The 14,073-nt window shown below is 41.3% G+C and overlaps 1 protein-coding gene across 1 annotated transcript in view; it reads right to left on the reverse strand.

Annotated features, from left to right (window-relative positions):
• The window catches only part of LOC139694993 (thyroid receptor-interacting protein 11-like), a 70,263-nt gene that overhangs the window by 36,054 nt on the left and 20,136 nt on the right, over window positions 1-14,073 (reverse strand). The window contains exons 4-6 of the mRNA XM_071593559.1: window positions 3,660-3,726; window positions 3,424-3,530; window positions 3,102-3,249 (exon numbers count right to left, since the gene is read on the reverse strand). Of these exons, the coding sequence (XP_071449660.1) occupies window positions 3,102-3,249; window positions 3,424-3,530; window positions 3,660-3,726 (322 nt within the window). The remainder of the gene's footprint in view (window positions 1-3,101; window positions 3,250-3,423; window positions 3,531-3,659; window positions 3,727-14,073) is intronic.

Here is a 14,073-nt window from a genome sequence, read left to right on the forward strand (position 1 = left end):
CAATACTTCAGAAATTGTTGACAAGAAATTTAACCCACACAATGGGAAATTGAGTCTCCGCTATTCAATTTCCCCAGTATCTGATGTGTTCGCAAATTCTCATGCAAGAAATCAATTAACTCTCCTCACCTGACTTACCCCCCGCCCCCTTCAAGCAATTTCTGGCAATTCCCACAAATAAAAAAAATGGAATCTTATTGCAAAGTTTGCTGACATTCAGAATGAGGCAACTAAAATGACAAGTACCAAAAAAATTAAGTTGCACAAATGTTTCCTGCAATGCCAATATATCACAAAGTGCACTATTTCAAGAAGAGAGTAATTTGAATGCAAAAACAGCTATTAGTGTATAGGTAAGATAGATATTGTTGCACGGTAGTTCAAAGAACTAAACTTCTCTTATACTTCACAATTGTTCCACTTCTGTTACACGAGCTAAATCTGTGATGTGATCAGTCACAGATCAAAGCAATGATTACCCACTAATGCCTTTTACAAGTCCATGTGAAAAATATACCTTCTTGAACCATGGCAGGTAAAAATGTTCACTAGTTTGCAGGTGTATTCTACTGATTTTGTTGGCACCACTTAAATTCAAGCTACACTACTCTGCAGACAAGCTGTGCATGTCTGATGGTCTTTGGCTACATTAGGTGAGAACCATTATGTTTGCATAGAAAACTGTGGAGAGAGCTTTTGAAAACTTACAGAAGGTAGAGTGTTGGGTTAGTGAGGCAAGAGGAGGAAAAGAATTGCCATTTCAAACGGCTTGAAAAATGTCAAATGCATATATAAATCTTCAAGCTGACTTGTCCCAATTCTATTGAGATAATAAGAACCTGGAATTTTGACCCAGGTTTTCCACCTCATCCCTTTTTTTTCAAGTAACTCCACCCATATTTACGTTTCTCTAGTCCTGAGTGGCTCCAAAGGTTAAACCCATCAGGGAGAGGGAAGGGGGAATATGACGGTGAGACTGGCATATTGAACCCACAGGGATGTCAAGTAATGTGTGATAAATTGAATGCTACACTTCATTATTAATAAACTATGATCTGAATCTGCATCCACTCCTGGGATGCTACGAATTGACCATGCTGTTCCTTAATCTGTGCCTAAGCATTACATAGGTTAACTGATTTCTTTCTGGATCCGGAGACATTTTACGAGTAAAATTATGCCTGTGATGGTGTCCAAACCAAGAGTTCATCATGGTTAACCCCAATCTCCAGCAGAACTTTATTATTTTCCACATTCATTACTTGTTGCTAAACCATAGTCTCCTACCTCACTACTGTCTCCTCCTTTGCCAACCATTCCATTCCAATCCCCCATCACTATCAAATATTTCCTTCCTGGAACTCCCACAATTATGCCCTCTGAGACAGAAGGTTATAGATCCAAGGTTGATGGGTTTTATTATCACCCCTGAATGATGGTATACCCGGTCAACTTCTTCCTATCAATGATTGCTTGGTGGCATGTAGACCTGAACAATGACTGAGATCGTTGGCTCAGTTTTTACTTCCACTAACAATATTATATCAATTTCTTGCTCCATGTTTACTTCATTTTTCAAATGTTATTGCCACTCTTCTCTGACTCTCTTCCCCACCACTATACAACAATCTGTACCTGTGACTCCAGTAATCCCCACCATCCTTCCATATCACCTAGCACAGCCCCAAAATATCTATATTTCATCTCTCCATTTCCCATTTTGTATTTTCTGATTTCTATGTCCTCCACATAGTCCTAACATTAGTCCCTATTATAACTGGTTCAAGTGGAAGCCTTGCCTCTCCCACTGCTGGACACAATACATGGCTGATTCGTCTAAATCCCATAGTTGCCAGAACTCATACCCAAAACTTTCCATCATAGTAGCATGGGATATTCAATTAAATTGGTTTCCGTTTTCTTCCTCAATAATGTTTTTAATGCAACACCATCACTCAAATAGCCAACCTACTGGGGTCAAAGGCCTTTGCAGCAGCCTCACTTAGGAACAGATGCACAGCTATTATCTTTGCTCCCACAAGCACAAACCTATGGGTCACTGGAATGCACAAGCCGTTCCAACACATCAAGATTGTAATCCATGGGGAGGGTCAAAGAGGATATTAAAAAAATATCATCCAAGTAATTTACACGAAAGATATGATACAGCACTTTCAAAATCTCCTCTACAATGAAAATCTTGTCAGGATAATGTTCACATAAGGTAGTATAGCTGTTGGAACATGATGATTTTGGCAATTCTCAGGAAAAAAGAATGCCATCCACCTTTGTGGGTACTTTTACTTTATCAGATAAAATAAGAGGCTGGCAACAAGATGAATAAGGATGAAAAGTTAATTTTGAAATGTACCCAATGTCTTGAATCTATAGCCTTTGATCATCAACTCACTACAGTGTATGCCAGTCTAGAAATACCTACTTAGTTTTGGTATCATGATAAAGGACATTGGAATCTTGTTATAATGAGTGCTAATTTAAATTTAATACAATTCCTAAACTTCCTTAAACTAACTATGTAGAATAATTATTACCAATGGTGATTTTATGATCACTTATGAGCTAATCCCTAAAACTTTCTAGTTTGCATAGCCATTACTTTGGGTATTTTACAAGATAGATACAAGGATAAACTGAGATGCAGCTAGTATTGATTTATCATAAATTTTTAACAATCAATATTGGGGACTACACTAGTTTTAATGACAGGAAATATTTTATTATTGTACTAATGCAAAGACTTCTACTTTTGGAACATACTTCTCTGAATATATTTTAAGTGTCTCATTGCATAATAGATATGATTATATCATACTTGCAATCAATTTTCCTAAACAAAATTAACTCAAGAAACAGCATGTGTACCGCTAATCCATATAACAATCAGGAAATCATACACCCACCAAACCTAACTCATTTGCTAAAATCAATTAATCACTTTGTTATGAACTGCATACTGAAGGTTTAAATAATATCAAGTGAATAAAATGTTAACTCTAAAATCTTTTCCAATAATTCAAAAATTATTCAAAATCTACAAGTGTCACGTGAGGAAGTAGCAATGACCTATTTTACTTTCTTACCTGATTTTTGAATTTTTGAATAAAGACCCTCTGAATTATTCACTCCATAAGATGACAAGCCATCTTTGGCTGAAGCCTTATCAGTGGTCTCTGGATTTATTTCCGAGCAAGAACACTTTTTCTGGAAAACCTCCATTTTTTTCTCGACCTAAATTGAAAAGATTAAACAAGATTTCAATTTTTTTCATTTTTGTAAGGCTAATGATAAGTCCTATGAACTACTAAAAATTAGAACTGATAACCAATTATAAACATCCATGATGAAGAAACTGATCAACGAATTTAAATTAAATTCACAATGATTGTGTGTGAACAATATTACCTTTTCTTTTTCAAGCTTCAATGCTCTGATTTCAGCTCTCAAATAATCAACCAGGTCATCCTTCTCCGCTTCCATTGATGAGAAATCAAAAGCCACCTCCCTCTTGACTGAAATGTTGACAAATCCACGCAATAGTGAGAGGTTTTCATGTCAATTCCTTTACAAAAACATGTATTTTCCATTATGGCATTGCTTGAAAGCAATTGTAGCGAACAATTTTGAGGAAGATCACTCACCGTTTCCCACATCTCCAAAAGTGAAGTTTCCACCAAGATTTGGGGTGCTCCCAACATGATACAGCAGCTGAAAAGAAAATCAAAAGTATTAACCTTTGTGGTGCTGATTACAGTCCCACAACGAGACCCACACTTGGAAAAATGATCATTTCTGGTTTCTAAATTCACTATTAAGTCATCACTGAACGCAGTGTGTCTGATCTGTCAACAACGAGTTACATAACGAGAATCAACTACAGCGTGTCAATTAGAAAGCGGTGAAAATTAATATTGGTATGACTGATTACGGCCACACCCTGAAATATGAATGATAAGCTCCCGCACGTACTGAAAATGTGAAGGTGATTCTCACCTCATCGTCGAAATACCCTGTAACGGAAATAATATGCTGAAATGGACGCCTGCTCTATCTGGCACGCCGTCGCCATGCACGGCACTTAACTCACTCCACGCTGGCGCTCAAGGTTCGAGAGCCTGCGCTTTGGATTGGAAGCGCGCAACCCCGCGGAGAAAACTATAAAGAGCCCCTTTTCCGCCAGCTAGACACGCGGTGGAAATCCGCCCTCGGCATTGGCCACGGTATCCCGCCCGCACATTTGGAAATGCGTGAACCACAAGCCCGTATGGTGAGGCGATGACTCGCGTCTGGGAGCAGCTCGCCGTCTCCCGCGCAGGTGCTCTGAAGGCATTGAAACGAGTCCCTCCGAGCCGTCCGACTGACCCCCCCCCCCTCCTCCACTCTACCCCGGTCGGTCTACACTCCACATCTCCGCCTCCCCACACACATACACCCCCTCCCACACCCACCTCTTTATCTCCACGGAGCAGGGGCCGTCGAGGCCCACGCGGAACCGCCGGCGGGTCGTCCGAGGGAGGCGTCGCCGCGCAGCGAGTGGACGCTGGGCGAGAGAGAGAGAGAGATACCGGGGCGCGCGGGAAAGATAATCGCGCGGAGGGAACGGGAAGGGGTGCCGGCAGATTGTGATACCGGGAAAGGAGACGAACCAAGGTGTGGATTCATGAGAGCAAGGCGTCTCGGACAGCAAAGGCAAAGAGAAGAGAGAGAGAGAGAAAGAGAGATATGGTTGGCGGCGGAAGGGTAGGGGGGGCGGAAGGGGTGGTTTATGCTTTATTTGTTCAGCTCCACCCTACTCTTGGTTCCCACTCCCACTCACATCCCCTCGCCTTATCGTGGATGTGGGTACACTCACCAGAGGCGCTTATGTATGCTCAAAAAGTCCTCCCTATCTCACCGACGCATCCCCTCCACGCAAACGATTCAACAACACCCAGGAAAAAGCTCGTTCTTCCTGTAAGCCAGCATATGGCGTTGTTTGAATTTCTTCCACCAAAGCCTCCTCCCTCTCACTCACTCTTCTCCCTTTTGCACCTTTAGAGCCACGTCCTCTCCCACACACACACACACTCCCGTGTGCAAGAACAGATAATGAAGAAAAAACCGCCAACCGCGTTGACAGTCGCGGGCACACGTCACACGTCCATTCCCCGAAACGCGGGCGTCCCCGCCGCGTTGAGGAGGAAGGGGGGGGGGCGACGCTTCAGTTTTCCATTCGCGATCATCGCTCCCGACGAAAGGAATTTCTATCAACGACGGATTCGTCGATTTTCACGCGAAAACGTGCAAAAAACCGATCGTATTGGGGAGAAAAATGAACATCATGGTAAAGTTAGGCCGAATATTTAAGTGGGTGACAGTGACGAGGCCCCTACGAAAACTCGGCACTGCCAAAGACTCCAAGGAAGGAAATAGGGATGATAAAAGTGTACCATATCTTTGTGACAATTCAGCTCAAACTGGCTCGGGGCACTTCCTGGTGCCAAGCGGGAAATGACCACGACAAGTGTCCAGCCAGACTGCACGAACTCTGAACGGCGGAAGGATTCGAGTTAGATGAGGAAGGAATGTTATTTCATGGTCTGAAATTTGAATGCCATTGAAATACACAATACGTACGACGTTTTACCAAATAATCGAAAATTATCAGTAATTCTCAGTAGATTTTTAAAAGTAACGGCAAAGGGCATTCTTGTATGGGGACGAGGGATTATTTCATGAAATGAAAAATAACTTCCAAACGTGGGGCCTTAAGGAAAAACATTACATAGCCGCGAGATTTCATCTCGTGATTTGGAATGTGCTGGGCTATAGAATATGCTAAGAACTTGTTCCCACATCTCATCCACTTGGAAACAAGTATGCCACTACCATGGGCAGAGTCCCCTGAGCGTGCCCAAGTTTAATCAACCCAAAAGCGTACAATTTTAAATATAGACATCCTATGTCGACAACAAAATCCAATTAATTGAGCGATAAGCATGTAAGGTATGAAACGTGTAGGAAAGACGTACTGCCTGATTAAACTGAAGCAAAAGTACGGGAACCCAAGGAACTCGGCCAAAAAGAGGAAGCAAATAATACTAATAATAATAATTGACCTTAGTGCCCACCGAATAGGAAGGTCATAAACATTTGAAACAATTTAATAAAAGGTATTTTCATACAAAATCCATGGTAACCTTAAATCTAACCCGCGATCCACGCAGGCTGAGTGCATGCCCACTTGAACTAATCGTTTTGGATCTAGCAAACTTTAGAAAAATTATTATATTGAAAAATCAAATTGAGTTCCTGATATTAATATCTATACGCTAATTATATAAAGAAATAAGATATGCGAAACTTACTTATAAATAAAGGGTTACATCACAAATACGATTATGGAAGGTCAATGAATCGCAATGTGGAATTCATGGAGAATAGTTCAATTGATACAAATACATAAAACCACATCTAACAACGTATATCCACCGTCCATCACGGACATAAAGTTCCTCATAACATGGTCCGCAAAACCTTATCAGACAAGGCCAAGGGCCCATATGTTGATACCCCCTGATTATTCAAAACACTCCATTTTCTGAACGAATGTTTCCTTTCCGAAAGAATCCTGGAACGAATGTATATCGAGGTGAATTCGAAATTTTTCTTTATTTGCAATATTTTTGCATTTATATATTTGCTCGAAGATTGTCTAATAAAATGCGGTATGGCCATGGATCGGGAGATCCCCGGTTCGAGTCAGCTCCGAAAGCCCCCGCTCCCCGTCTACGCCTACTACCCGAATTAAGTACCTCATAGTAAACTACTCGCAAAGCTAGAAGGTTAAGAAATAGATAAATATATCCGGGGTTGGATTACAGACTTTTTGAATGTTCGGGTTCAAAGAGTAGTGATAGATTGAGTTTACTCAAATGCAGTAAAGTTACTTCAGTCACCCCAGGGAAGAGTTATCGGACCTCTTTTATTCCTACTTTACATTAACGACATAGTCACTAGTAAGATACGTTTGTTTCCCGATTATGCAGTGATTTACCGTGATATCCGTGATCCTGAGGACTCATGAGGTCAGATGGCCTTAATGCTAAACAACGCTGGTGCGACACTTGGCAATTAGAATTAGGATAAAAAAGGGAGTAGACATAATTTTCTGGAAAAAGAGAAATTCCCACCAGAACGCCTTTTGCATCGGGACCACCGAAATGGATTGTATAGACTCGATTAAATACCTAGGCGTTACCCTCACTCACGATCTCTCCTGGGTGAAACACATACGGGGAATATGTGGACAAGCTAACACAAAATTAGGATTTATTAGAAGAGTACTGGGCAAACGTGATGAATAGGAATAAGAGAAATGTTAACTTTCGCTGAATAGGCCTCATTCATTTAGAATATGCTGCAAATATATGGGATCCTCGCGAAGTTGGATTAATTGCCGAATTGGGTCGCGTGCAGCGTAGAGGAGCTAGATTTGTAAAACGTTGTTATGATAGAATTAGAAGCGTATCCAAAACATTAGAGCAGCTAGGTTGGGAATCACTAACGGAGCGAAGGTTAAATTACAGATTGAAGCTCTTGAATAAATTGGAAGGAAGTCTCTTCAGCGGTAATGTTGAAAATGTATTATTACCCCCATCGCACCCCGGCAAGAGAGATCATGTTAATAAAATCAGAGAGAATAAGTGTAGAACAGATAGATTTAAGATGTAATTTTTTCCACGAGCGATTGGGGATCATAATAACATTGTTCGACCGCGGTAGTCATGTTCGGGTAAAATTATTCTGCTGTGTACTTACTCCTTGCCACACACCCTAGCGGTGGCTTGCAGGGTATGTATAAATAAAAGAGTAAAAACTCGGAGAACCGGACCTCACTACCCTGATGGAAGAATTTTGAGCTCTGCAGGGCTTATTAACAGAAACGCTCTGCCTTCCCGGCGAAACCAACATTCGGGTTGATTATTGTGGCTTATCTCGTGAAACTTGGTGAGTGGCATATCGCGTAACACTTCCGATTTTACAAGAGTCTACTTCCGCAAACAAATATTCATGATGAGTTTCTCCCTCACTCGATTTATTAGTACTGATATTATGCAAAGATATGTGTCGGGACGGGGTTGAGTTTATTTACACTGCGTCATTTCCCATCCCATTCTGCAAATCTGTTCACTCAGAGAAATGGTCTTTCATCAAATCGTCTACTCGGAACTGGTGATAAAAATACTATATGCCTCTATCAGAGAATAGATTATCAACCGTGACGCTCGGGCAAGGAATATTAGTACCAAAAGTAGCGGGAATTATGGGAGCAACGTGACGCTATTATAGCAGGTTTCGGCCGGAGCGTAACGACACGTGTTGAAATGGCAACGGTCACAATCGTCTAGACGCTTAGTGGACGATGGCGCTTGAGACGAGACTGATAGTTCGATCATTGGAGATGAACGGGAGATGGTAAAAATTACGCACGAGGACAAAAGGTACTCGTTCGCTCATAGGGAGGTAGATCGATGCAAACACAAGTTGCACAGTAGTTGCCCAAATTTTCACATGCTGGCTAGGCTTTAGGTAACTCTCGCGTTTATACTGCGAATTTTTCCACTGTTGTGTTTGTTGGAAATGAAAACGGCAACAATCAATCCTGCGGCCTACGAATGTGCCAGATGAATTACGCCCTGGATGCCCAGCCCTCAACCCCTAATGATCTCGAGGCACGTGCCAATGGCAACAGGCATGACCATCCTATCGCACTTGATGAACTCCATAATCATGAACTTTAAAATTAGAGAAAACATCCAGACCACAGTTCGGACTTGATTATAATCTATTCGTGTAAGTGAAGAGCCAAGAGATGGCGAATTGAAATTGCGTGAGGCAGCGATTGAAGGTAGGGCTGACGGCTGAGGTGATGAAGGTATTCAAAAGTTGGCAATTGTGTAACAAGTGGTGGCGCTTATACTGAAAAGTGAGAGAATATACTTAAAAATAATACAAATATGGGGATATAATAATCGGAAAAATAATTAATGGTTTGCTATTAATGCGACACGTGCATCAATTTCTGAAAAAAAAACAGACCCTCACCGCAGTCGAGGGGTGACGAGCGAAGGAGAGCGCGCGTGTTGCACGGCAGATCGGCGAAGCTTGTGGCGTTTGAGATAAGGTGGGCGCAAGATGTGACAACAGATTCCATTGTGAGCGGAGTCTCGAAAGTGCTGCGCGGGGACGCTAGTGAACACTGGGCTTCCCATCTATCGAGGTTTGCCCATTACAAGACGACAGTCGGAGGGGTAGGCAGGAGTGACCATTGGCCAATCAGAAAACAGCTTCCAATCTGCCACGGAATCATGTATACGCGCGGACTCGGACGAGCGTTAAAGCACATAAAATGACATTATACATTCCAAAAAATGTGAACTTGCATGCATGAAAACACGAAAGGTGAGGCATAAGGCGCAAGGCACACATTCGTGGACACAGGAAGCTCCTTTGGACATTGATACACATAGTATTACTTCCATGATGGCTGACCACACAATACAACCGAACTCTGATTGCAAAACCAAAGCATGGAAGGTTTACTACAGAAAACTGCATAAATTCGGAAATAGCGAATAAACGTTAACCTATGAAAGTAATTATTCAATTGGGTGGGAGCGACCTCTATTTCCGCAATATCCGGGTGAATTGCAGGTCGCGCCACACAGAAACGTAGGCACTGAGTAATGAAGATCGCCCGTAAGAAAATTAAGACAATAGCCACATGAAGGTCTCGGGCAGTAAAGTTAACTGTTTAAAGGAAGAGGCAATACTTTGGTGAGGCAGGCAAGCAGCAAAAAACATATTCACGTAGTTGCTCGAACGAATATAGACGTGGGCACGGGGAGATTGATATTATTTGGGTGTGGGGGGGGGAAGGATGGAGGGGTGCGCATTAATCATGACACACCTTTTCCCCAACTCCATTTCCAGGGAATGCTACCTCCTTCCAGCACATCACTGACAAACACCTACGATATCTCTCTCTTCACAATAATGTAACACATTTCACAGATAAAAATGGCGTCGCTTATCAGGAGCTTAGCCGGGGGTGGGCTGATCAGACTACGTGCTTCATTTTCTCCCTGAGTGAGGGGATATATAGTATGAGACACGAAATAGGTTGGTTAGCATGCACCAATGAAGTGAGCTTTTGGATGGGAAAAATAACTCGAGTGTCGACGAAAAAGCGCCACTGATATTTCCCCGAAATTATTTTCTGGTTACGGCACTTTCGCCAGAAAATCATTACAGAAACTGACTGTTTTCAGACGCTAACTGAAATCGATTTATTATTTGAAAAAAAAAACAATCCTGCTCATTGTATGAAATTTCTTCTGCTGAAAATTACCGCGGCCAAAATCTCCTACGATTGGCCTCGTTAAAGTATGTGACGCCTCTTCATGTATGCCATGATAAAAAATCCCAACGCGGAAATAATTAATAGGCATCCCTGATGAAGTCTCCGGTCATCATTCTCGACTTTCTTCCGAAAGAATTCGTAAGCGGCAAAGCTCGGAATGAGGTAAGTACACTAGTAAGCGCTAGACTTATCGGGCAGATTTAGAGACACTATGACGCGAATTAAAATTGGCTAGGGGGACGTGAACGGAGATCTGCAGAGGAAGACGTCGCGTGAGATGCACGAAACAAATAGTGACACTGGTTAAAGCGAAAATATATAATTCCATAAAAACGAGAACCGAGAAGGGAGCAGCGTCAGGCCAGCAGATGACCACTTATGGCAACAATGAAGGGTGAAGTAAATACTTCAACAGTTTTATCTGAAAAGTGAAATTTTATTATTTTATTTAGTACGGAAAAAATCAACTAATAACTCCTCAATAACAAAAAATTTAACCAGCGAAACTCTTGCCATTGTTAAAACTTACGAGACAAAGGCTATTACGATGATAATCGAACAGTTGACCACGGCCAAGTCTCAACTTTTCTCAGACAACTATAAAGTTCAATAGTACATGTGGTGGATGATACAAAAAATAACTTCATTGGTCAAGAAAGTTTAGGTTGAATGCCCGACTTGTAATTCACTACGACGCAAGTCCTCGTCACTTTTTCTATGCATTTTTCTAAAAATAATATCATGAATGACAAAGTGTAATTTTCTGTGACGTGAGTATCTCGATTGGAGCATTTTTTTGTGCGAGAAAGTCAGCATTTTCGTTTTTATTGGCTACGGACAACAAAGGTGATATGGTCATGAGCCATGATATGGCCAAGACACTCAGATTATTTTCAGAAAATCTTATCGAACAGGAAGTGATCAATTGAATATGTTCCGACAAACAAAAATCTTTTATCATCATTGGAATGTAATGATAAGTGTCGAAGCGGATATGAACCGGTACATCATTGAGTCATATTCGCAATAAACGCGTAATAACTTCACAGCAATTAATAAGCTTTCCTCATTTTTACTGAAGTAGAGAGTCGATGGGGGAACGCCTGAACTGCTTTATTATTTCCGTCAATGAATAACTCATTTTCCAATTCAATTTCACGTCAATAAAAAGTTCATACTATATAAAAGGTTCACGCGACCCCATATGAGTTTTCGTAAAAAAACCGAATAACCCTTGATTACGTCATGCTCCTGGAGTCCGGGTAATTACTCAAATAATTTACTAATTCATGTATATGAGATATTTGACAACCATTTCGATTGCATTTTTAGCCTCTGATTAAATTTTGAACATCAATCATTTTCGGTTATACTTGCAAAATCTCGGATCAACGGGATACACATTGGAATATTTAAATATTTTCTTTATAAACATATATTATTATTATTATTATTATTACAATTATATTTCCCAAGGATATCCGAAAAATAAGTGTTCAAGTTATCAACTTTAAATTTTTAGAGAGAAACATAACCCAAAAAATTCTTTTCTCGTTGCGGAATCGTCAATGAAACGAATGACGCAAACTGTAAGATGTTCCAATCAAAAAATTTCAAATTAAAAGCGTGGACTCCGGAAATGGAATCCAGAAAACAACAGGCTCATTAGCGTGCAATTCGTTACGAATTTAAGAACGAGTTCATTGGATATATGAGATTATACACCTAGCACGATGACTCTGGAGATGTGTTCACGCCGACGCAGAAAATATTTCTACGAACAAATTACTCATTCTTTAAAATTTGGCAAAACAAAGTCCAGAGGAGGAGGACCGGCCCACCCTTTCTTTCCTCTCCCGACGTCGCCCGTGAAAGTAAGACCGGATCAAACATTTAGTGGGGAGAAACAAACTATATGGATATTTAGAAAGGTTAATTATTATCGAGACACGCTATTTGCAAGTATAGGTTGCTGAGTTTAAAGATGTGATATGGAGCGATGGGTTAAAATGTTCGGAATCTTGTTCGTCGAGGAGAGAATATGAAAGTAGATCGTTTACTATTGAGGAGCGGGTTCGTAGATTACGGAAAGATGTATTTGGATTGGAAGGAAAACAAGCTATTACATTTTTGGATGATAATGCGGTCCATTTGCAGAAAACGTAAAAAATCACAGACAATACAGTTGCCGTAGCGGAAATAGATAACCTCTAAAGGGGGCTAGGGAAAGGATTTTCATTTTTCCACAAAATTATACTTTTTCCTTTGGATGGGCAAAGATAATTGATAATCAAGTTAAATTTGAAACTAAACGCTCTAAAGAGACCGCAACGCAGACAATTTTATGCTTGAGAGGCATCAGATATTCCAAATCAGTTTCGGGCATGTAACATTTATTTGAAATTTTAATAAAGACATAAACATTAACCAAGAGTGCATACCCTCCCACCCTTAAATCCGCCCGTGAGCACCGCAATGTTAATGAACATCACTGAAGAGGTCAAGTCAATTTCCAGGGAGGTAGAAATTAGGGAGAGAGAAATTAGGGGCTGTACGTACAATGCAATACAACAAATACTTAGTCTGTACAGTGCAAAACAACCGAAACAAGATCGCAAAATACCTCCGACATTACGAATTGTCAATGAGTAAACCCCTCGCTCCGACACTCACCTATTCAATCTTATCTGTCTTGTGGAATGGAATGTGCAGGCAGCATGTTGATCCGCTCGCCGCCAAGAAAGAGAGTTGGTTGGCTTGGAGCAATGACGTCACGGTACTGAAACGTTGTCATATACGAACACAACGGTGTTTTAAGTGGCATAAATACCGGCTTTCTGTTTTACGATGAATGGCTATCAAACAGCACCCGAGTTAAACCACCAGGATATTCCTCTTTACCATTAAATATAATCATAAAGACATTAGCCAAATTACAATTGCCCCTACCAGTATCACAGGTATGCAATGACCGTCCAACAAATCCGCGGATCGAACCACAAGTAGTGATTCAATCACGGGCGAGAACCTAACGTGTACCCCCAATCGATAAGGTCCCAAGACTTTGAAAGGAATACCATCACAATAATAAAGCGGAGGGTTGATTTGATAGTTGAGGGTAGAGCTTATCTTGTAATAAGCCCGACGAAATTTTGAATACATCGACAGGGTAATAATTGAGCCAAGTTGATTCCCTTTGCTGGTCGAGGTTTCACAGGAAGATCTAATATCAGACAAATAACACAGCTTTGATGAAGCCGAGGACATCGAGAGGCACCACCCAGATCCCCGAGTCCTCCAGTCAGTATGCAGACACTACCACCAAGGATATTGGCGTCGCCTTTTCCAAAAATACATGCATGACGTTTACTAGCATTCAAATTGAAATATTAAAAAATAAATGGTTATCATCTAATACGTTACTGAATGTATCGCTCAAAAGAGGGGACGTGGCATCACAGTGATCCCGAGGGTTTCAACACGCACCTCTGAGCTCGCCTCTCTGCGATATTAGCCGCCTTGGTCGATTTCGTCCCTCGTCCCCAATCGAGACATCTTGCTTGCATGGGCGTTGTCCCAAGCCACGCGTCGTCGTCAAAAGGAGCAGTTTGATATGACCAACTTCTGAGCGCACGTGCCGCAGGAAGAGT

Source organism: Hetaerina americana, unplaced genomic scaffold (genome assembly GCF_022747635.1).
Source record: "Hetaerina americana unplaced genomic scaffold, ioHetAmer1.1.p SCAF_6, whole genome shotgun sequence".
Taxonomy (NCBI): Eukaryota; Metazoa; Arthropoda; class Insecta; order Odonata; family Calopterygidae; genus Hetaerina; species Hetaerina americana.